The 23178-nt window shown below is 42.3% G+C and overlaps 4 protein-coding genes across 5 annotated transcripts; 2 read left to right on the forward strand and 2 right to left on the reverse strand.

Moving 5' to 3' along the window:
• On the forward strand, positions 394 to 5641 carry LOC8085688 (formin-like protein 8). Its single transcript, XM_002465885.2, has 6 exons — positions 394 to 764; positions 945 to 1021; positions 1128 to 1164; positions 1835 to 2033; positions 3141 to 3606; positions 5099 to 5641. Exons 1-6 carry the CDS (start codon positions 614 to 616, stop codon positions 5387 to 5389), a joined length of 1221 nt encoding a protein of 406 aa, XP_002465930.2. The 5' UTR covers positions 394 to 613; the 3' UTR covers positions 5390 to 5641.
• Positions 7480 to 8954, reverse strand: LOC8085689. Its single transcript, XM_002468538.2, has 2 exons — positions 8148 to 8954; positions 7480 to 8012 (listed from the first exon to the last, which is right to left on the reverse strand). The coding sequence occupies exons 1-2, from the start codon at positions 8425 to 8427 to the stop codon at positions 7774 to 7776; spliced, it is 519 nt and encodes a 172-aa protein (XP_002468583.1). The 5' UTR covers positions 8428 to 8954; the 3' UTR covers positions 7480 to 7773.
• LOC8061438 (plasma membrane ATPase) lies at positions 9504 to 14046 on the forward strand. The gene is made up of 11 exons (XM_002465886.2): positions 9504 to 9597; positions 9766 to 9885; positions 10454 to 11578; positions 11714 to 11818; positions 11912 to 12056; positions 12158 to 12561; positions 12649 to 12681; positions 12779 to 12860; positions 12975 to 13135; positions 13258 to 13431; positions 13535 to 14046. The coding sequence occupies exons 1-11, from the start codon at positions 9541 to 9543 to the stop codon at positions 14006 to 14008; spliced, it is 2880 nt and encodes a 959-aa protein (XP_002465931.1). The 5' UTR covers positions 9504 to 9540; the 3' UTR covers positions 14009 to 14046.
• On the reverse strand, positions 16629 to 21718 carry LOC110431777 (3beta-hydroxysteroid-dehydrogenase/decarboxylase-like). Of its 2 annotated transcripts, XM_021451340.1 has the most exons (9): positions 21404 to 21718; positions 21246 to 21335; positions 20730 to 20863; positions 19357 to 19515; positions 18869 to 18991; positions 18713 to 18792; positions 17715 to 17922; positions 17537 to 17607; positions 16629 to 16939 (listed from the first exon to the last, which is right to left on the reverse strand). In XM_021451340.1, the coding sequence occupies exons 1-8, from the start codon at positions 21675 to 21677 to the stop codon at positions 17542 to 17544; spliced, it is 1134 nt and encodes a 377-aa protein (XP_021307015.1). In that variant the 5' UTR covers positions 21678 to 21718; the 3' UTR covers positions 16629 to 16939; positions 17537 to 17541. The 2 variants fall into 2 exon arrangements, with proteins under 2 accessions (XP_021307015.1, XP_021307018.1); XM_021451343.1 differs by lacking the exon at positions 17537 to 17607.

Here is a 23178-nt window from a genome sequence, read left to right on the forward strand (position 1 = left end):
CCGACCTTTTGTCTCTTGCATTGGCCCTTGCCCTTGCCCGCCGCTGCACTCCCCCCTCCCGTGCAGTCTGGCCTACGAGGAGAGAGTACACAGCAAAATTTAACACTTCTCAGGCTTTGTTTAGTTCACTCAAAAAAAATTTAAGATTCTCGTCACATTAAATCTTACGACACATACATAAAGCATTAATTATAGACGAAAACAAAAATTAATTGTACAATTTGCCTGTAAATCATAAGATGAATTTTTTGAACTTAGTTAGTCGATGATTGAAGAATATTTATCAAATAAAAAGAAAAATACTACCATACCCAAAACAAAAAAATTTGGGAATTAAACAAGGCCTCACTGCCCACCACTCTCATTCCTTCTCTCTCTACTCTGTCCCCTCCTCTTTGTCAGCAGTCATGTATCTGCTTACACTCTTTCTAGTGGCAAAAGTGTTTAGAGAGGCAGGTGTTGCACTGGTTGCTAGCTAGCCTGGCTGATGGATGGTCACTCATGTGCATAAACGTGCATGTGAAGTGGCTGGGCATCCAACCAAATATATAGCTGCCGGCTGCCGCTGCTGGCAGGTTCTTCGTGTTGTAGCTTGGAGTTGAGAGACTGGGAGATGACCATGGTGAGGACGACGACGGTGGTCGGCAGGGAGAGGAGCGGGGGCGTGAGGCAGTACAACAGGTCCAAGGTGCCTCGCCTGAGATGGACGCCCGATCTGCACCACTGCTTCGTCCACGCCATCCACAAGCTCGGAGGCCAGGACAGTATGTGCTTGCTTGCATGCTCCTCGATGATCTCCTGCTTGCCTGATGATCGTCTTCTATCTTGCTCCTATAGCTTCTTCTCTCTCTCTCTCTCTCTCTCTCTCTCTCTCTCTCTCTCTCTCCGGTTTGGATTGGATGAGTTTCTCATGATCTGAACCTGCATGCTGTGGTGAATCGCAGAGGCTACGCCGAAGCGAGTTCTGCAGCTGATGGGAGTGGGAGGACTCACCATATCTCATGTCAAAAGCCACCTGCAGGTTCACTATCTGGAGTTCTCTCAGGATCTTGGATTCTGTTCTTCATTTCCTTCTCCTATCTACTACTGACTGATTAAGTTTTTTTTTCTTCTGAATGTCGAAGCAGATGTACAGGAACATGAGAAATGATCTTGGAATGCAAGGTACATACCCTAAGTAGTTCAGGCACAGCTCTTCTTTGTTCCCAGAAACGTTAGGAAAACTGAAAAGAAAGCATGTTCTCTCCTTTCTTTTCCATCCTGTAGCTTGTTGTTGGGTCCTCCAGTACTCTACAGACACACTGAAAATAGCTAACGAGTTCAGCATTTCTCGCCAAACAATTCAAGCAGTTTTTTTTAAAAAATATAAATCCATGAAGTGAGTGAATGTACATTAATTAGTTAAAGACAGGCTAATTAACCAGACTCAGAAGTGATTAAAACCAAGATATTATTTCTTGATTAATAGTCATGAAACAAAGGCTATACTAGCTAGCTAGACTGCTGTCTCTTTGTTTCGAAAGGAATTGTTTTTTCAGGGGATTGTAGTCATGAGAGAGAGAAAACTGATCTTTCCCAGCAACTCATGCATGCATGTGTGCATGGATGGCACGATTCTCGACAGCCATCTTCTTTTGTGTGTGTGTGTGTGTGTTTGCTTTGGCAATATCCAATGTGTAGCTGATAGGAGTACTCAGAGAAATGAGTAGTGATATGCTCTAGTCCTCCATATGCTTGCATAAACATACAGCTGCTGTACTCATCAGTTCAGACTTGAGAGCCAAATAAAGCTAACCGGCCATTCTTCGTATTTTTTTGCCGAACTTGTGATCAGGGACGATGCAGGTGCACCGGATGCAGGATCAGGAGCACGTATACGGAGGCGGCATGCATATGGAACTCTGCACCAATATACTCGTACAGCAGCAGCCGCAGCAGCAGTGCGATCATGAGTGCGATGCTCCCTGCTGCATCTGCTGCCACTCGCCAAAGCCTGGAAAGGAGGCGACGCTGTTCCAACGCCAACTGAAAAGGTCACTGCCTTTTATTTTTTACTCATTTCCTCTGTATATTCTGCTTGCTTGTGCTCATCAGTCACGTCAGGATGGAGCCAGCCACCCATTCGCGTCGTCAAATAATGACAAAACGATTCTATAGACGACCTGCCTTTGGCTTTGCCCATTCTTTTTTTTTTCTTTCAGTTTTTGCCTGAGGTAACGTTGCACAGTAGCCAGTGGGAATGGAATATTATTCCCCTGCATGCCAGTGGAATAATGACAGTATCTTTAAATAATTTGTTTTTGACAAGAGAGACATGGAGAGTCTAAGAGACATGATGTTTGCATTGCCTCTTATAGTTAGTACTACTACTTTTTTTATGTATACCAAGGAAGATCTTGTGGAATGTTTGTCTACAAATGCTAGCTTGGTTAGTTGGTCCAATTTTGTATATTGTATAATTTTGTACTTGTAGTCAACATGTACACTGTAGGTTCATGCATTGTAGATCTTATTTTTTGTAACTACAAATACCCTAGGCTTTGACCAAGAAGTGATCATGCTTATAAAACTTTGGTCATCTATAGCTTAAAATATTTTAGTGTGGGGAGAAGTCATATGTGCGTAGATTTGCCTTAAAAAATACTTTTATTATGCATTATATAAATATGTATTATTAATATAAAACAGTGACCAAAGTCGTAGGTACACTATGCTGTAAAAAGCCAAGAGCCGGTTCCATTTCCCAGACGATCTTGTTTTACAGAGTGTTCATCAAGTTTTTTTTTTCTTTAAGAAATGCACTGTGTAGGGACAGCTTATGTTGACTGATTAGGTTACACCCACCTTCACAAACCTTGACAATGTACATAAAGATGGATGAGTAAGTAAGCTTCTATATATGTGTGGTCTAAAAAATCATACACTGACATGAAACAATGGTAAAAACTTGGCTTCAAACTAGGAGTATATTGTGGGTATTGGTGATGGAAACTTGGCTTCAAAATAATAATTAATGTGCAGGGATTGGAGCGTGCCAACTTCTTTCTTGTTTAACAGTAACTTTTCTTTCCCACGTACGACTAACCATGCGTGTCTGTTGCGTGTATGCATGCATATGCAACCACAAATGCAAACAACAGGGCGGAGACGAGGCGTGAGCGAGAGGAGATCGATGGGAGCGCGAGCCCCAAGAGGGTGGTGCTGCTGCGAGGAGGCCCAGGCCCAGGAATATGTGAGAGCGACGGGTCACCGTGCTGCGCGCTCGCAGCAGCAGGTGGCTACAACTACATGCGCATGATGCAAGCGGCCATGGGCGTGGCTGCCGCTGCCGGCGCTCCTCCTCCTCCTCCTCCACCTCGTCATGCGGAGACGATGGTGGAGCCCGGCGGCCGGGGGCCAGGAATAAAGCAGACGCAGCTGCAGTTGGCGCGGCCCGGCGCAGACGGAGACGGCGGCGACGAACACGCTCCTCCTCCTCCTCCTCCTCCCAGCAACAGCAAGCAGCGCTTCACATTCTTGGGCTTCGTGGTGGCGCCGGGGCCGCCTCCTCCTCCTCCTCCTCCTCCTCCCTGCTGCAGCAGCCGTGACCGTGACCACCCTTTCGAGGTACGCACTGCACTGCACCCCTGCACAGCATGCCATGCATGCACTGTTTGTGTGTCTCGTTGCTCCGTCGGCGAGCCGAGAAATGATCGAGAAAGCGAGTGTTCAGAGGGCACGGCAGGGGGGGACAAAGCGCATGGATGGATGGATCGACCCAGCGCACTAGCGCATGCATCTCTGTTCCGCCTCTGCGCCGAGCGAGCAGTGCCAAAGTGCATAGGCGTCGCCGCCGAGAGTCTGTGTGGGCGCGACGGATCGGCATCGCATCGCATTCTCCTCTCTCTCTTTTTCTGCAGTGCTCGCTGGTTCTTGTCCTCGCGTAGCATGCTGTCTCTGCACTAGGGCAGTGCATGCTCTCTATTCCTTTCTCTCGCACAGTCTCGCGCTCGCGCTCTCTCTCTCCCCTCGTGCGTGCGTTCGTGTGGGCTAGGGGGGGTGTTGCACTGTCTCCTCAACAGATTCCAATCGCACAAAAAGGCAAAAAGTACCGAGGTGACCGGACTGGAACTCAGGCCGATTGCCTTTTCCTTTTGTGCACAACATAATACTACAGTAGACTTTGTTTGGATCCCAATGGATTTTAAGAAATTGGTTAATGAATCTGATCGATAGTTAGACCCCAGAATCCCACCCAAACAAAGGCAAGGGATAATGCCCTCACTCTCCCACCCATTGGATTCGCTTTGAGAAGTGTGCAAACACAATGAGTGGGAGAGTGAGGGCATATGCCCTCAAGGGCAAAGAAAACTTTACCGGATAACACAGCCCTGCCTAGGGTACTGTCTTTAACAAAAAGACCTTCTCACACAGGTCGAGAAAACCTTCCAAACCTCTGCCTGACCAATAAAGAGCGACACCATAACTCCCGTGAGACTAGGTTGCTTTTTGGCGTATTTTCAACACACAAATAAATTATGCCTTCTCCGGCCAACAAATCCGCCCCCTAGGGGATTCGAACTCTGGGCAGCAGGGTGCAAAACATAGAGCCAGACCGAATGGTCCATACAGAGTGGCACTGTAACTTCCGTGAGACTGGGCTGGTCTTAAACCTGTGTTTTTAACGTGGGATAGATGAGGAGATTTTTTTCCTAATGGCACACATAAACTACGTCTCCTCCAGCCAAAAAATCCACCTCTAAGGCCTTGTTTGGATGTTGTCGTATTTACTTTAATCCACGTGTGTTGGTGTGGATTGGAGTGGAATTTAGTTCAAGTTCCACTCCAATCTACCTCAACACATGTGGATTGATGTGAATACGATTACATTCAAACAAGGCCTAAGGCATTTCAAACTCAGAAGCGCTCGCTTGCCATGCTCCCGCCTTTCGGTTTGCACATGTACTGGTGTTTTGGACAGCAGGGTCTCTGAATCATACTAACTCGAACCACTATTTTGTAGTATTAGTAGTACATTTCATATTATTTAATTTAATTTATCGCATCAACAAAAATAGTTACCTTATCCAATTCTAACGAAGTGATGGTTTGCACGCAGATGGTCGGCACGGCTCTCACCCATCATCGCAGCTCCGCGGAGGCAGCACGCCGCCTCCCACGCGGCCTCGAGACACCGCCGAGCAAGGCCGCCGTGGCCCAACAAGTCGGCGATCCCTGTTCGTCGTCGGCGGGTTCCGAAGAGGACGACGACGGCTGCTCCCTCTCGCTGTCCCTAGCGCTGGACACGAGAAGCAGCCGCGACGGCGACGAGGGCGGCCGGCTCTCGCCGACGGCGACGGCGTCATCGAGGAGCCGGATCAGCCTCGACCTGTCCTTGTCCACGCTATAGACCCGTCAAGTTAACTGTATGCGTGTGCGTGCGTGCGTGCGTACACGACCCATGCATGTTGGTATGATGCGAGTTGGTGAGTGGAATAGCTTATCATTGGGCCTTGCGGGCTGGGCTACCTTCTTGGTGTAGCGTTTCCTACAATTTTCGCCTCGTGTTGTTGTTGCAGCTCTTGGGCCATTTAGCCCATGTGTAATATCAGTCATTTTTCCACTAGGAAGAGCCAGATGGTCTATCTTGATTTGCAACAAAAAAAAAGGTGGCCTATCTCTTTTTTTTTTGTCATTATGATTGGGGACAATGTTGTTGAGCTCTATCCAAGTTTGGTAAACATGGGGCTCAATTCAGACACATCCTACCCTAGTCGCCTTCAGCTCTAGGGTTTTCTCAAACTTGCTTTGCCACCCATGCAAGTATCCACTCCCTCTTCCCCACATCCAGGTTATCCCATAGATCTCGATATTACTCTACTTGCTAGTCACTTAATAAACCATGTTGACATGTAAGATAGAATTAAGTTGTTGAAATGATACTACATCGAATTGGTTCGCGAAAAAAGACATGGAAGAGAGATAGCTTCGTAACAGGAGATACTAATCTCGGTGAGCAACAACATAAGGCCTTATTTGGATGTAGTTGGTTTCACATCCATCTATATGTATTAAAGTGAAACTTGAACTAATTTCCACACAAACCCACTTAACACATTTGGATTGAGATGAATCCGACAACATCCGAGCAAGACCTAACATGGATCTAGCATGCCAACACAACAGAGGATGATCATACTTATGTATTGAGTGATAAGATGACAAAATAGATTAGTGAAAGTACAACCCTCCTATAAGAGAAAGGCATAAGGTAATCAACATAGGCATAGTATTAGAAACTGCATGTACGGATAGCTGGGGATTAAATAGATGCAATGCACACTGGTTTATTACTTTGCTGTGGATCTGTGGTGTAATTCATCTCGAATCTTTTCTTTTTATAAGAATGCTATTTTTGGTAATATGATTTTAGTACAGAATTATATATTGTCACCTTCAGTAAGTGTTTATTCCTAATTATTACAGTATCCTTGCAACACCTCTGATTTCTGCATGGAACTCATTTAAAACACACAGATTCTTTCTTATAACATGCTTACATAATTTAGGTGCAGGAGCAAAGTTTTTTCACATGGACATCATATAGCAAAACTACTTTTATAGCATATCTGCATTATAGATAGCAGGGATGGTACTCACATGATGGGTTTAGACTATTTACAAGTGTTACCTAAGAAACAATAAGAAAATCGTTGACCTGAAGCAGAGTAGGAAAATTCAAGGAGTGATCAATGGTTTCCATGCTTTGGCGACTGATCTACTGCGCAAGTTTGCTGTTCTGCAGAGAGCTGTGCGCATAGTTAGAAGATTCAGAACCAATGATCAAGCTGGGATGTGCTTTCGCCTTTGGTGACTCTGCAATCAATTCTCCCCCTTCTGAAGGTTGCTGTAAATTGTAATAGTCGGAGTGTTTAGCTTGGGTTTGTTTTTGAGGCAAGTGTTTTGGATTTTTATTATTTATTTTGAACAAAGAACGGCTCTCTTCAGATTTGTATATGAAGGTAGATCTTTATTATTTACTTAGAACAAAGAACGGCTCTCTTCAGATTTGTATATGACGGCTCTCTCGGCAGTCGGCATGCCCACTTCAGATTTGTACCCCATCGTGGTGCTGCAATGCATTAGTCACATCGTGGTGCTGAAACTGCAATGCATCTAGCCGTCTTCGTATTTTATGTTTTCTATAAGCAGGATGTTTTGAGCTGCTTCTGACATTGCAGCTATTATATGCCTATATGGAGAAGTATGAATACAAGAATACAAGCCCTTTGAGCTGAGCGATCCAAGAAGCCCTTTGAGCTGAGCGATCCCTCCTTTGTTGCGGGCACCCTCATCAGGTTCGAATAGCAGCGCATTCATTCAGCACTTAAGTTGTGATTCACGAACAATCTAGTATTGAGATTCATGCTAAGCAAAAATGTATAACGACTGAAGCAAATTGCTCATGATGTAGACAGTTGAGACAATTCATCCACGATGTAACTGGACAGCACGTGTGCATTTGGACACTTCAGACAACTGGTCCACGATGTAACTTAAGACAATTCATCCACGATGTAACTGGCCAGCACGAACAAATTGATTATTGATGCAACTCAAATGAACACCTGATAACTTGGAAACAGAGCAGCTGAATAACAAAGCAACCGACTCGAATCGACTCAAACTCACGACGAATTACACTTTGCCAATCGAAGAATTAACCAATGCAATTTTATTGTGGTGCGGTGCGGAACCCCAAGAACACCCCTCCTGCTTTCGTTGATGCATGGATCACACCTTGATGCTGAAGCTGAGGAGGAACTTGTTCAGGCCAGCCTTCCAGCCGCCGCTGCCTTTCCTGCCAGGGCTTGGAGTAGCCTTGAAGCCACTGCTGCCCTTCCTGCCTGGGCTTGGAGTAGCCGTCAGAGCGTCGTGCCCGGCGCCCTTGGCGGCACCCTGGACCGCAGTCTTCTGCCAGAGCAGGAAGCTCCGGCACCCGTTGAAGGTGATCTTCTCGTCTTCTTTGAGGGCTGCACGGGCGAGGCATGGCACAAGAGATCACTCAAACAGATGAGATGGAATCAATCACGCGACAGGCAGAAGGCAAGAAGCAGAGCAGATCCAAATTCCAACAAAAAAGATGGGTAACACATGCCGTTACGTACCGCCGGATCCGCCGTTGGCGGTGGAGAGGACGAAGCCAGCGGGGTCGGTGCCGAGCAGCGGCATGCGGCCCTCGCGCGCGTAGCAGCGGAGCGCCGCGCGGATGAGCGCGGCGACCGTGTCGCCCTCGAGCACGATGAAGCGCAGCGGGCCGGCGCTCCCGAGGACGGTGACCGTCACCAGGACGCGCACGGGCTCGTCGGGCCCCGCGGCGGCGGACTTGCCGCGGGGCTCCGTCCTCCAGAGCTTCATCGGCAGCGACGAAGGCACCGCGACGGCCATCAGCAGCAGCGGCGGAGCTCAGCGAGCGATCGGCTTTGTTTCCTCGGAGAAGGGAAGGGAAGGAATCTCGCGCGCTGGCGTGCTCTCGAGGAACAGATCCAGGACGGGAGGGGAACCGATCGAATCGAATCAAGTCAAATCAAATCAGAGAAGCGGCGGCCGGAGCGGGGAAGCAAGCAGAGGGAGGGAGCGAGGGGTTCAGGGGTCGAGGCCGATGCAGCGGTGGTACCAGCCCTGCATGCAGCAACCGAAGCCGCGGAAGGAGGCCTTCTCCGGCTGCGGCTGCGAGGCGGGGGACGTCGCGCGGGCTCCCACCATTCACGAGGGGTTCGTCGTCTTCACGTGTGCGCGCGGCGGGGGCCGGGTGGGGGATCCGCGGGAGCGCTCGCTTGTTTGCCCTCAGGCGGCGGCGGCGAGGAGGAGGAGGAGGAGGAGGAGACGAATTCGATTTGGTTGTTGGTGGCTTGACGAGCGAGGAATAGAAGGCAGGGAAGCGTGTAGGAAAAGGACGACGAGAGGCTGGCGGAATATATGGCGCGAGAGGTCAGGTTAGGTCTGCTTCGGCGGCCGGCCGGCCGCGTGGTGGGTTGGGAACTTGCCGGAGGCGACCCGATCTCGTCCGGTGATCCCAGGAGAGGATCGGGGCCGTTGATCGCGGACGCGGACGGCGGGCGGCGCACGCGGGTTCTAGGTGGTGGGTGGGTCGTCCGGATGTGGCGGCAGGGTTTCGTTTCGTTCCTCGGAGCGCTCAGCTTTGCTTGCCCCGTGCGTTTTTGCCGAGTAGGGTTCGGGCTGGTGGTGGGCCTCGGTGGGCTGGAGCTATGTGTGCGGTCCGGATATCTTGTTTGGGCCTTGTCCCGAGTTTCGATCTGATTTCCTCTCGAAAAAAAAAAGTTTCAATCTGATTATGATGATGATGATGATAATGATTACCCGTAACAAGCGCGGAGTCGCGGCGTGCGAACTCTTATATAAACACAAAACCGGATCTCGTTTCTTCCTCTGGATACTAGTCGACACCACCGTATCTGAGAGGCTGTAGGCGAGACGACGGCAAGGGTTTATTAGACGACGAGCGAGAAGGGGGGAGGAGGGTTTAGTCCACGTCCATCCATGGAGGCCATCATGAAGGAAAATCTTGAGCAGATCAAGACAGAGGCAGTGGATCTGGTTAGATTAAGATCTCACACTCTTATGATGTATTGATTTGATTGATTGATCTGTTTTGTGTGCTTTTTATTTTTCAAATTAGTCTGGCCCACCTTCGATCGTTGTGTGTTGAGTAAGCATGCATGTGTTCTTTGTTTTAAATCATCTATCTATCTATTACTTTCGCAGGAGAACATTCCTATGGACGAAGTATTTACCTTCCTCAAATGCAGTAAGGAAGGCCTCAGCTCCAATGAAGCCCAGGCACGCGCCGCCATGTTCGGTCCCAATAAACTAGAAGAAAGAAAGGTCATTATCGATCCTATATATTACTTTCTCATGTTTTACCTTTTATTTTTTATTGTCTCTCAATCTAAAAATCAATAAAAAAATACTAATATATGTCAAAAAAGAAGAAGTAGTAAAAGACATTATTAGACGTTAAACTGAAAGCACTAATAGTATTGCGGATTATTTGCAACACCACGATCCAATGGTGTCCACTAGTGTTGTTGTTAGAGGACTAGTCTCGCGGTTAGATGTTTAAGTCAAAAACTTGAAGGGTCTAGGGAAAAAAAGCCAAAATAACCTATCTGAGTTTTCAATTTTCATTAGCTGTCTAGCTTATGGCAATAATATCTCAAATGTATATATTGGAGGACGCCTGACTTACTTCGTTTTTACATGCCATGCATTTTGCCATAAACAGATCAGTACTTGTTCTTTTAGTGTATTGATCGATTGACACATATATAATATGATTAATTTATGTGTTCCAAAAATATTATTCAGTCTGCAATATACGTGTATTTTGATAGCAAATAAGATAACAGTGTCTTACGTCCGTCATTGTCTTACGTCCGTCATTGTTTTTTAGGAGAACAAGGTGCTGAAGTTCCTGATGTTTATGAACAACCCGTTGTCGTGGGTGATGGAGCTAGCCGCTGTGATGGCCATTGCGCTTGCCAACGGCGGCAACAGGCCGCCGGACTGGCAAGATTTTGTCGGCATCGTGGTGCTCCTTATCCTCAACTCCACCATCTCATTTATTGAGGAGAACAATGCCGGGAGCGCTGCAGAGGCTCTCATGGCCAACCTTGCGCCTAAGACCAAGGTGTTGCGTGACGGCCGATGGAGCGAGGAGGACGCGGCGGTCCTCGTCCCGGGTGACATTATCAGCATCAAGCTCGGCGACATCATCCCAGCTGACGCTCGCTTGCTCGACGGCGACGCGCTCAAGATTGACCAGTCGGCACTCACTGGCGAGTGTCTTCCGGTCACCAAGAACCCCGGCAGCAGCGTCTACTCGGGCTCCACGTGCAAGCAGGGCGAGATCGAGGCCATTGTCATCGCCACCGGCGTGCACACCTTCTTTGGCAGGGCGGCGCACCTTGTCGACAGCACCAACCAGGTCGGCCACTTCCAGAAGGTGCTCCAGGCCATTGGCAACTTCTGCATAGGATCCATCGCCATTGGCTTATTCGTCGAGATCATCGTCATGTACGCGGTCCAGCACCGCCAGTACCGTGAAGGCATCGACAACCTCCTCGTGCTTCTGATCGGCGGCATCCCAATTGCCATGCCTACGGTGCTCTCCGTCACCATGGCAATCGGCTCCCACAGGCTGTCGTTGCAGGGCGCTATCACCAAGCGCATGACTGCCATCGAGGAGATGGCCGGCATGGATGTGCTCTGCAGTGACAAGACCGGCACGCTCACCCTCAACAAGCTCAGTGTCGACCGCAGCCTTGTTGAGATCTTTGCCGCGGGCGTTGAAAAGGACGATGTTATCTTGTTCGCTGCCAGGGCATCTAGGGTGGAGAACCAGGACGCCATCGACGCCGCCATGGTTGGCATGCTAAGTGATCCAAAGGAGGCCAGGGATGGCATTCAGGAGGTGCACTTCTTCCCCTTCAACCCCGTCGACAAGCGGACAGCCCTCACCTATATTGATCTCGCTGATGGCAGCTGGCACCGTGTCAGCAAGGGTGCACCCGAACAGGTATGTATTTATTTAATTTACTAATTTCAAAAATCATTCTCTCTTGGAGTAAGTAACTAAGTACCGTAGCAATGCTCATTGTTTATCCTCTAAAATCTGATTGCATTGTGTTCATGTTACTCCTATTGCATGCAGATATTGGCTCTCTGCAACTGTGGAGATAATGTCCAGAACTTGGTTCACACTGTGATTGACAAGTATGCCGAGCATGGTCTTCGATCTCTTGCAGTTGCAAGACAGGTATGATTTTACTTTCAGAATGTGTAATCGATTATTCTACATCTGTGTTTTTTTATTGTGTCTAATCTAATATTTAATCTTGCTTTTCTACAGCAAGTTCCGGAGAAGTGCAAAGAAAGCCTCGGAGAGCCATGGGAATTTGTGGGTCTGCTTCCTCTCCTGGACCCACCGAGGTCAGACAGTTCTGATACAATCATGAAAGCGCTCAACCTAGGTGTCAATGTGAAGATGATCACTGGTACATTCTGCATCTGGTTGTCTAATTCTACTCTTTAGACCTCTTTTAGGCTAAAGGCTTGAGAGGTTTAGGCTGACATGCTCTGATAATGTCATCTGCAGGTGATCAGCTCGCCATTGCTAAGGAGACCGGGAGAAGGCTAGGGATGGGCTCAAACATGTATCCATCATCGGCTCTGCTTGGGCAGAGCAAAGATGAAGCCACTGCTTCTATTCCTGTGGATGACTTGATTGAGAAGGCCGACGGTTTTGCTGGCGTCTTCCCAGAGCACAAGTATGAGATTGTCAAGAAGCTGCAGGAGATGAAGCACATTTGCGGAATGACCGGAGATGGTGTGAACGATGCGCCTGCTTTGAAGAAAGCCGATATCGGAATTGCCGTAGCTGGAGCTACTGATGCAGCACGGAGCGCCTCTGACATTGTGCTTACTCAAGAAGGACTCAGTGTCATCATTAGCGCTGTGCTCACTAGCAGGGCCATCTTCCAGAGGATGAAGAACTACACCGTAAGTATTTCATTTCCTTTCACAACAAAATTCACTAATTCCTTACACTTCTGACCCTAATAATTCCTTCTCTTGTTTTTTTGTTAGATATATGCGGTTTCAATCACTATTCGTATTGTGGTAAGTTATTTTTACTTAGGCCTCGCAAGAATCTAGAGAACATGGTTTTATACGTGTTTAAATATTCTTATTTTCTGTGAACTCTGAATGTGTGCAGCTTGGATTTTTACTGATTGCACTGATATGGAAATTCGATTTCTCACCGTTCATGATTCTGGTCATTGCCATTCTGAATGATGGTAAGTTTGCAGTTCAACTTCAGAGGCATATATACAGTAATGGTGGCATATTTTTCACTAATTTCTGTGCATTCAATCCTTATTATTCTGAAGAAATATGTTGTATGAATTCAGGCACTATCATGACTATTGCAAAGGACAGAGTAAAACCGTCGCCACACCCTGATAGCTGGAAGCTGAACGAGATCTTTGCCACAGGCGTCGTGTATGGAGCTTACATGGCAGTAATGACTGTCGTATTCTTCTGGGCCATGAGAAGCACCGACTTCTTTTCTGTAAGCATATATTTTCTTCTGTCTTGATCAGGAACAACTAATCATCCAAATTAAGCATGAAAAGAGAACAAGATACTAACTGCCGGACATAATATTTCTCCTGTGTGTGTGTGGCAATGCAGAACACTTTCCACGTGAGATCTCTGCGCGGCAGCACCGAGGAGATGATGTCTGCCCTGTACCTGCAAGTGAGCATCATCAGCCAGGCCCTCATCTTCGTGACGCGGTCGCGCAGCTGGTGCTTCACCGAACGCCCCGGCTTCTGGCTGTGCGCAGCGTTCGTCATCGCGCAGATCGTAAGCCATTATCTCCTTTCACTTGTGAATTCTGCTCGATCATGCCTATACCATAATGTAAAGTTCTTGCTGATCGATCATGCTGCTTTTTGTGGTTGCACAGGTTGCCACTCTGATTGCAGTGTTGGCCAACTTTGGATTTGCCCACATCAGAGGAATCGGATGGGGATGGGCGGGCGTCATCTGGCTCTACAGCCTCGTCACCTTCGTGCCCCTGGACCTGTTCAAGTTCGCCATCCGCTACGTGCTGAGCGGCAGGGCCTGGAACAACCTCCTGCAGAACAAGACGGCCTTCACGACCAAGAAGAACTACGGCGGGGAGGAGCGCAAGGCGCAGTGGGCGACGACGCAGCGCAGCCTGCACGGCCTCCCTACGACCACCGAGGCCGAGGCCGCCGGCGCCGGCGGCGGCGGCAACCACGCGGCGGAGCTGTCGGAGATCGCCGAGCAGGCCAAGCGGCGAGCCGAGTTCGCGAGGCTGTGCCAGAGGAACACGCTGAGGGGCCAACTGGAGTCGTCGGCGAGGCGCAGGGGGATCGACATCAACGCGGTCAGGACGCCCTACTACAGCGTGTAAAACGTACGAACGTGAGCGACTGGGCGTCGTCGTCGCTTCCGTACTCGTTGCGCATTTTTTAGGAGCGGTACACCAAACAAGTGCACGCCGTCGTCAGTAAATGTTTGCGGTCGTCGATGCTACGCATCGTCGTCGTCTCGCGGTGCGGTAGGATAGGTCCAAGGTTGGGGTTAGTTGCTTAGTCAAATTATTACTCGGTTTGTTTTTGGTTTGTTACATTACACCTTTGTTACATTACTTTCTTTATCCTTGAAACTTGTTTAACTTTTTTAAGTTTGACTCACTTTATAAAAAAAGAGCATCAATATTTATGACATAAAATAAGTATCTTATGAAAATATATTCTATAATAAATCTAATAGTATTAATTTAGTAATATAAATTTTAATATTTTTTTCTAAAAATTCAATCAAAATTTAAATTTTTTGACTTACGATAAGTTTACGCTTCGACGAACAAGTACACCGAAAGTGGAGACTAGCACACATCGGTTCGCGATCCATTTGTCACCTCAAATATCTGAATCCGATTAGGTGCACGCCCGTGAGCTGAACCCCTGAACCGAGCCGGGCGTGGAGAGGGCTGCTTGATTGACGTGCACGTGCTCAGAGCCCAGCAAGAGCATCACTTCCTAACTTACTCCCTCCGTCCTTTTTAATTATCGCTTACGCTTCTCGAAAAATAACTACCAACAATTATATATTAAAAAATATTAATATTTGTAATATATATAATTAATATCATTAGAAAGATATTTGAATCTAGTTTTTTAACAAATTTATTTGGAGATACAAATATTGCATGTATTTTTTACAAATCGAGTCAAACTTGTGGCATGCACACCAACAACGACAATTAAAAGGGACAGAGGGAGTAGGTCTTGTTTAGTTTATCCCAAAAACCAAAAACTTTTCAAAATTTCTCATCATATAGAACTTTGCGGCACATGCATAAAATATTAAATATAGATAAAAACAAAAAGTAATGGTACTGGTTGCCTATAAATCGCGAAATGAATCTTTTAAGCCTAGTTACGATTGGACAATATTTATCAAATAAAAATGAAAATGCTACGGTATCAAAATCCAAAAACTTTTTGGATCTAAGCAAGGTCTTAGGTCTAGTTTAGATCAAAAAGTTTTTGTATTTTAATACTGTAGCAATTTTGTTTGCATTTGGTAACTATTGTCCAACTATGTACTAACTAGACTCAAAAAATTCATCTCGTAAGTTACAGAAAAACTGTACAATTAATTATTTTTTATTTATATTTAATTTTTCATGGGTGTACCATAAAATTTAATATGATAGAAAATTTTTAAAAGTTTTTAAATTTTAGGATGAAACGAGCGTAGCCCCGGTCCATGCCAATAAGTCGCAAAGGATACCGCATGCCATGATGCTCGGCCGTCTCCATATATGCATGCATCTTTGGGGGTGGGGAATTATGCACGTGTTTTTTCTTTTGCGCAAGTACGCACGTGTATTGTAGATGAGCCACATAAAGGGTATTTTCTAAGGTACTATAGCCCTCTCTAATCTAGACATTGAGAGGTAGCAGTCCAACAACAATTGTGGACAGTTAACCACACAATGAACAATTTGATTTAGGCAATTTGGTTCATTGTCTCAGAGATGAAGCCAGAATAAAAATAGCACCATTGTCGGTCCAAACATGCAGTACTAATAAATTGTAACTTATGATAATATACCATGGATAATGTTACTAACCAATATTGTGATATAGTGCTATAGATAATATTATATAAGCTACCACAGTATCAATATAAACAATATAAAGATTACGTTCATGACCAAGATCCTTTAATTGTGTTAAATTGAAATCAATAGAATTGCTTATCCTAGATGTGAATTCTTTGTAAGTTGATTCTCGACGTGTCGATATTGTGTGCACTCCCATAACTTGGTCCCGCGATTTTGTGCTAGTCTATCACAAATGGTGACTCTAGGGGCTCCTGTGGTTAGTGGGCTTAAATTGTGTTAGTCAAGAAAACGACAAACAATTTATGTTGGCTAAGTGAGGAGAGGTCCTTGTAGATATGGTGCGCCGTTGCCTAGATGTCCTGCACAACCAATTCCATTTGGCGCCACAACACACCAGCTCTAGCGCACCCCATTGAGATCACATGTGTGCTTTCTACTCCTTAAACCGTTGAGCAAATGAGTGGAGATGTGTGCAATATGTTATACTCGTGATGAGGACAACTGTTTTGGCAAGAGTTTGAGGTAACTGTCATCCAATTGTCACTTTTCCTCATGGTTTATGGGAACGCCTTCACAAATATACATTTTTATCATAATTATAGTACCACCTTCATGAAATAAAATATTGTCATTATGTTTTGCATTACTTTCAGAGAATATGTCATTTTTATGAAATCTTTGTTCTCTGGTAATGATATGCATCCAAAATAAATATTTAATTTATTTGTGAGGGTATCTAAGGTAAATAATTGAACAAATAATATAACTTTATTTGTAGGGTAAATAAATAATAATAAAATAAATCTGAATGGGTGAAGGCAAGTCAAAATGAAAAAAATGTAAGATAATATTTGAAAACCTATAAATTCATAAGTTTTAACATATTCATAGGAACTAGCAATACAAAAATTTTTGGGTTACTTACTATCAAATCAAGGTATCAACACTAGTTATGATGGCATCAACTTCACATTTCACATGATAAGAGGACCATAAAGCAAATACAATATCATCTAGATTTCAACATAAATACATGCCTGCCATTAGAGCATTGCAATTGATCCTTAATCAAAACTAATTTATAGTCTATTATATAGCTTTTCTTAATATAATGAAGAATACAAACTTGAAATTTTTATTTGTGGAGACATCATCACCTCTGGCTTTGGCTTATGATATTCCGTGTAGAGTTGTCTTACATCACAACTGTGAAGAATATGAAATGTCACAACGGATACATGACACTATATCTCAGATAGAGCGAGAATCAATACAACCATAACTATAATAGTCTAATATTGCACACAAAGTTATGATAAGTTATGTGCAGAATCAGTATATACAACCTACATACAAGATGTGTTGCTTACAACGTAGCCCTCATTTTCCTGAATACATAGTTCTTTTTCTAAAATAATATCTTTGTGCTTGGTCGAGTAGTCAAGTTGAAGTGTCTTCATAGGTTTTATAATATATGGGTAGAATTCTTTTAAGATCATGCATATCAAACTTGAACCATAGATATCTTGGTCACTACTATAATAAAGAGTTAAAAAATATTATTTATCACACAACTTTCCAGTAATAATAGTGTAATACTTTTTTTAAAAGCTACCTAATTTATTGTAATTTGGTACTTAACTCTCATATAAGCATGTACTGGTATTCATTAATTTGTGCCTCATATAATTGTACTGTCATCTAACATTGTTGGAAAAAATTGACAGCGTATATATTATACATTGCAAATTCAAAGATGATATATAATGAGAGTACAAGGGAAATTGATGTCAAAATTCATACCTTTACTATCTCTTAGATAAATCTTTATTACTTAATTGAATATACAATTTCACTGCTTTCCTTAAACCGTCCTAAACCACGAGCCAAAAATTAAAAGTTATGAACATTTCAAATAAAAATAAGTTACACCAGTAGAGAAAACTATGGAGACAATAGAAAAGGAGTTTAATTTTAGAACCTGTAGTGTCACAATAGGTTTGTAGCCAAGTTCTTCAAAAGCTTTATTACAACTAAATGTTCTATTGAGTGTCACATATCTAACCCTTGCCGGTGTTAGAATTTGAGGCTCGCAAGTTCCGAAATGAGAGAAAACAACCCTATATATCCACTCTATCAAATAGCTTGCGGGCTTGATAAAAACTATAGGTATCTTTATCTTGGATATTCTGAAACAAACATTCAACATATATATTAGCAATGTGATTGATTTTGTATTATTTTTACTGAGTATGAAAATATATAGTCAAATGAAACAAAATAAAATATTTATCATGACCAAAATAAGATATTATATGTATGATAATAATTGAAAAACTAAAAAACAAATCAATTATGGAGAAAGTAGTTCCGAATTGAACCTCTTCTCTCTTATATTTATAATACACGATTCACAAAAATCAACGATTTTAATGAAGAATTGATGAAAATGAAGTAAATACTACAAAGATATATAAATGAATACAATTATTGTACCATAAATACACAAACAAGATCCATGGATAATATTTTAGATAATTAAGTGTATATCATCATCGGGAACCTTAAAGATATATGTATGGATCTCCATATTTTTTGGTGGGGATGTAACCAATATTAGTTATAACAATCATTCAAATAAGAAATCCATTAAATTTAAATGCCTTGTAAATCAAGGCTTGCAATAAGTAATTTGGTTATATGTTGCTTCAATTTTTCATATGTGCAAAATAGTACCATTATAAGTAATGTTCTATGTCCTCTGCCGTGTCAAAGTTACTACAATTAAACTGCAATATCCCAAGAGGATTATAGCTTGACTTAGGCATCCAATGCAATATATAGGAAATTATTGTAACATGGGACAAAATAAAGAGAGATGAATGAATTTAGGTGCACATTGAATAGATACTTTGTAAATTGTACTGTGAAATAATAGTGCTCTATTGAGGCATAAGCAAATGTCCATAGAATGAACACCTTTTGTATCCAAGTTCTTCTTGAACAAGATATGTAAAGTCCCACATATTCATTGGCTCCATATTAGTTATAAAGTATGCCTAAAAGGTTGAAATATGTTATAATATAATAACTTATAGATGAAGTATGTGTTTCCATTCAATAGTAAAAATATACTTTTCCTCCGCTAGTTCTTGCGCCCTCAATAGTAGAAAGAGTCTTCTCAGCACAAAGATGACCATGTACAACATTTTCAACATACACAAAATCATCATAATTCTTCCCATCACCAATTGTAACCTGTAGCATATTATACCAGTTAGATTGTTTATAGCAATATTGGCTGATCCTAAACATTTTTATTAATTCTTTCATTGGATCTCGACTAGATAAACATACTTAATGGTGGCATTGATAGTTGTGTAATTTGTATTATTTTTGCTTGATTAGGTATTATTATTGGCACTATTTTGAAAGTATCACTAAATAAAAATGGTGATACAAACATTTTGCATGAAAGTTGTTGTTATACTTATTTAGTATCATAAATTTTACTGTTTTCTTATATAAATTTGGTCAAATTTGAGATACTTTTACTTTAAAAGTTTAGAGTGGCTTATAATTTAGGATGGACATAATATTAACCATAGCATAGAGTCTCTTACATTTGTCCAACCATAACGATCCAAAGTTGTTATAAACTTGTCTCCTGCGCCAAATATGCTACCCGGACGTAAGCAACAAGTTAGAAGGTCATTAATGTTATTGGCCTTGATGACTAACTTCTCTGCTTCTGCCTTCGTTTGTGCATATGCATCAGGAAACTACAAGTAAAAACATCAGAAAAAATCATTGAGTGATTAAAATGTATATGCACCTATACATTATACTTTATTAATTTGTGTGGCTAGAAAATATCTCTAGTACATAAATAATTTTAGAACAAGATTCTCATTTTTAATAGAGACGGACGATATAAGAAAACACATGTAAGTATGGCGAGGAGCACTGTAACATACAAGCTAGGTTGTTTTATTAAGTAAATTATCATTGAAAATATACCTAATTTTAAAGGTGATCAGCTTAAAAGATTTTTAAGGACCATTGAAAGTGGATAATTTCTAAGGGATGGTATGGTTAAGTCCACCGTCCCCATAAATTGATTTTATGGTTGACTAAGTCAATCATTCATAAAAATAGCTAGGACACAAATAAATTCGTATCTTTTTCAAATTAAGTCAAATGGAGACAAAGTTTATATCAAAATTGTAGAGCTTGATGAGATCTAAAACTTTGTAGTTGATAAATTTTTTTTCTTGAGATCGTTTAGGGTTTGATATATGTAAATTAATTCTCAGATTTTGAACTTTAAATTTTTGAATTTTTTAAATGGCCTTGTATAGAGATATGTCCCTGCAACTGCACTTGTGCGAAATGAGGCAAAATTAAATCTTGTGATAGTATGGTGAGTCCTTTAGGCCATTCCACATATTTTTTCTTATTCTTTTACAACTACCGAATGTTCTTTTAAAAAGTTTGAAAATTTATTTTTAGGCTTTGTTTAGTTTTTTTACAACTTCTAAATGTCTTTTTTTATTTGAAAATTGTTTTTGAAATTATTTTTAGTGATGCTGGATTTAACAAAATTGATCCTAAAATTATTTTAATGGCGGTTGTCTTAAGAGAACTGCATCTGAAAATTGATTTCTAGGAACGGTTTTAATACCACCTTGAAAAGTCGCTTTTCTTTATAACCGATGACACAGTAACAGTTTTTAGAACTAGACCTAGAGATCGTTGACCATGAGCAAAAATCTTTTATGTATATTCTAAGCAAAATAGTACTGTCAACATGTCAAAATTAAACCTCTTCATCAAATAATGGTAACTTTCTCATCTTGTGAATCATAGCTACTAGCCGAAGTGAAAAGATGCAGCATAGGTAGTCTAAAACATTGAGTGTCTGATTAATTATCAATATCTAAGATATCATAATATATGTATATAATGCTTTTTTCAGTAAATCTTATGGTATAACCTTATCTGGATATGGCAATGACTCATTTACGTCAAAAAGTCCATGAACACCGTCAAACACAACAGCACTAGTACTGGTGTGTATAAGCCTTTTCACCTTGCATATCTTGCAAGCTTCAATTACATTCTTCGTTCCTGTGTTGGTACAACATATCAATAAATAGATAATTAATAACTTTGATTAGCTCTCCTTTATGCTACTTGTGTGAATGATAATATATTTATTCTTGTGGATTGGTTGGTTGTATCTGTTTCTGTTCTAGCTAGACTTCGCATGCTGGTGCAGGAATTTCTTAATAATAATGAGGAATGGATTTAAACTAACCAAACATACAAGGATTATTATAATTTTTTTGAAAAAAGGATTATTATAATGTGGTAGGGTTACGCAGTATGCACTAATTTGTTATTAGTGTGAAGGCATGCATGCATATATATGGTATCCTACTTACTGTTCCTTGGTAGGATTATTCTTGTGTAGTCACAGAAAAAAAGATTATTCTTGTGCAATACTCACCCACTACGTTAACCTTGTAGTGAAGTTGCAAGTTGTTCTTACTAGGATCCGCAGCAGCTGTGTGGAAAACAACATCCACCCCTTCAAATGCTGAATACACAAAGAAAACAATATTAAATATTGAGCTTATGACATCAAAGTATTTATTATCATATCACCTTTGGTAAGTTGATCTAGGTTGCAGACATCGACCGAGGTATAGGTGGCACGGCCATTACAGAGAGCATCACTGAGAATTTCCTCCGTCTCTCCGGGGCCGAAAACAAGAGTAGGAGCGAGGTCAGTGACCCGGACACGCCACTCACCGGAGCGGAGCAAGGCCGCCACCAGGTACCTCGCCATGAACCCCCGGCCTCCGGTCACCGCGCACCACCTCGCCTCCGGTCGGCGACGGCGACCACCATTGTCATCGTCGTGCTGCTGCGAGCCCATCTATATAGTATAGTACAGTAGGAGTATCTAGATCGAGATATGTGTTCACGCATGAGTATGCATGTATTTATAGCCACGCGACGAATTTGAGAGGCGGCCATGCGCGCAAGGGCAGCACGGATGCATGCATCCAACGCTCCTGAAATGGACAGATAGCAAATGGCCTTTATACGATCGTGTACGCGTCATTGTCTGAGAGCCTGTTGCACCGACGAGTTAATGTCTCAACCATGTGCGCAACGTTGCGTTGCGGCTACATCCATAGCGTCACCCCAATAATGCACAATTAATAAGGGGACGAACGGGAAGATCTTCAAATTAAAAGCTTCGATAAGGACACTCTCAATGCAAGACTCTATCATAGAGTCCAAGACAATTAATTACATATTATTTATGATATTTTGCTAATGTGGCACCATATTTATTGAAGAAAAAGGTAGAAAAAATAAGACTCCAAGTCTTATTTAGACTCCAAATCCATATTGTTCGAGGTAATAAATAACTTTAGACTCCATAATAGAGTCTGCATTGTGAGTGCCCTAACAGACTCCTTTCGATAACAGAGTCCATAGAGCCCCGTTTGATTTCTACAGCTAAAGTTTAGTCTTACTCCCTCTGTTCCAAATTATAAGTCATTCCAAAAATCTTAAAAAGTCAAAACATTTTCAAATTTAACAAAAAATATAGAGAAAAATATAACGATTTATATCATAAAATAGGTACTCTATGAAAATATAATTAACAAAGAATCTAATGATACTTGGTTGGTACCAAAAATATTATTATTATGCTATATAAATTTGATCAAACTTGAAAAACTTTGACTCTTCATGATTATTAGAATGACTTATAATTTAGAACGGAGGGAGTATTAAATATAAACTAATTACAAAACTAAATAAATAGATTAAACAAATTTGTGAAATGGTTTTTTAAACTCAATTAGTCCATAATTACTGATATATTAATCCATGCATGTTCGCTATCTTAAACATGTGCTAATGATAGATTAAGTAGTCTTAATAAATTTATCTCATGGATTAGTGATAGAATCAATAATTTTTCTATTAGTATGCGAACATTCTACACGACACCCCATGTGACACATCTTAAACTTTAGTCCCTACATTGGTTGTTTGGTGTAGGACTTTTTAAGAGGTGTGGCATATCGGATGTCATATGAGGTATTGTGTTCACATACTAATAAAAAAAGAGTAAAGTCCATCAGCGGTCTCTAAACTTGTTCGGATGTGTCATCCCGGTTCTTAAACTCGCAAAACGATCATTTAGGTACCTAAACTTGTCTGGTTGTGTCATCTTGGTCCCTAAACTTAAAAATCTCCCATATAGGTCCTCAAACTTGTTTAGTTGTGTCATCCCGGTCCTTAAACTTGTTTTCAAGTCTCATCTGGGTCAAAACAGGACAAAACTAAAAACTCTATATTGAAAATAACTCAACTTTTTCATATGAACTCAAATGAAGATAAATTTTATATCAAAA

This window comes from Sorghum bicolor, chromosome 1 (assembly GCF_000003195.3).
Source record: "Sorghum bicolor cultivar BTx623 chromosome 1, Sorghum_bicolor_NCBIv3, whole genome shotgun sequence".
Classification (NCBI taxonomy): Eukaryota; Viridiplantae; Streptophyta; class Magnoliopsida; order Poales; family Poaceae; genus Sorghum; species Sorghum bicolor.

What these genes read in the sequence shown, in the direction of transcription:
- LOC8085688 (XM_002465885.2), top strand. Translation starts at nt 614, where the DNA reads ATGACCATGGTGAGGACGACGACGGTGGTCGGCAGGGAGAGGAGCGGG. An exon ending in CAAGCTCGGAGGCCAGGACA is followed by an intron (nt 765 to 944) that starts GTATGTGCTTGC and finishes GGTGAATCGCAG; the next exon opens with AGGCTACGCCGAAGCGAGTT. An exon ending in ACCGTGACCACCCTTTCGAG is followed by an intron (nt 3,607 to 5,098) that starts GTACGCACTGCA and finishes GTTTGCACGCAG; the next exon opens with ATGGTCGGCACGGCTCTCAC.
- LOC8085689 (XM_002468538.2), bottom strand. Translation starts at nt 8,427, where the DNA reads ATGGCCGTCGCGGTGCCTTCGTCGCTGCCGATGAAGCTCTGGAGGACG. An exon ending in CGCCAACGGCGGATCCGGCG is followed by an intron (nt 8,013 to 8,147) that starts GTACGTAACGGC and finishes TCGCCCGTGCAG; the next exon opens with CCCTCAAAGAAGACGAGAAG.
- LOC8061438 (XM_002465886.2), top strand. Translation starts at nt 9,541, where the DNA reads ATGGAGGCCATCATGAAGGAAAATCTTGAGCAGATCAAGACAGAGGCA. An exon ending in GCAAGGGTGCACCCGAACAG is followed by an intron (nt 11,579 to 11,713) that starts GTATGTATTTAT and finishes TATTGCATGCAG; the next exon opens with ATATTGGCTCTCTGCAACTG. An exon ending in CAATGTGAAGATGATCACTG is followed by an intron (nt 12,057 to 12,157) that starts GTACATTCTGCA and finishes TGTCATCTGCAG; the next exon opens with GTGATCAGCTCGCCATTGCT.
- LOC110431777 (XM_021451340.1), bottom strand. Translation starts at nt 21,677, where the DNA reads ATGGGCTCGCAGCAGCACGACGATGACAATGGTGGTCGCCGTCGCCGA. An exon ending in CAAGAACTAGCGGAGGAAAA is followed by an intron (nt 18,793 to 18,868) that starts GTATATTTTTAC and finishes TCAACCTTTTAG; the next exon opens with GCATACTTTATAACTAATAT. An exon ending in GAAGAACTTGGATACAAAAG is followed by an intron (nt 17,923 to 18,712) that starts GTGTTCATTCTA and finishes TGTTTGTTTCAG; the next exon opens with AATATCCAAGATAAAGATAC.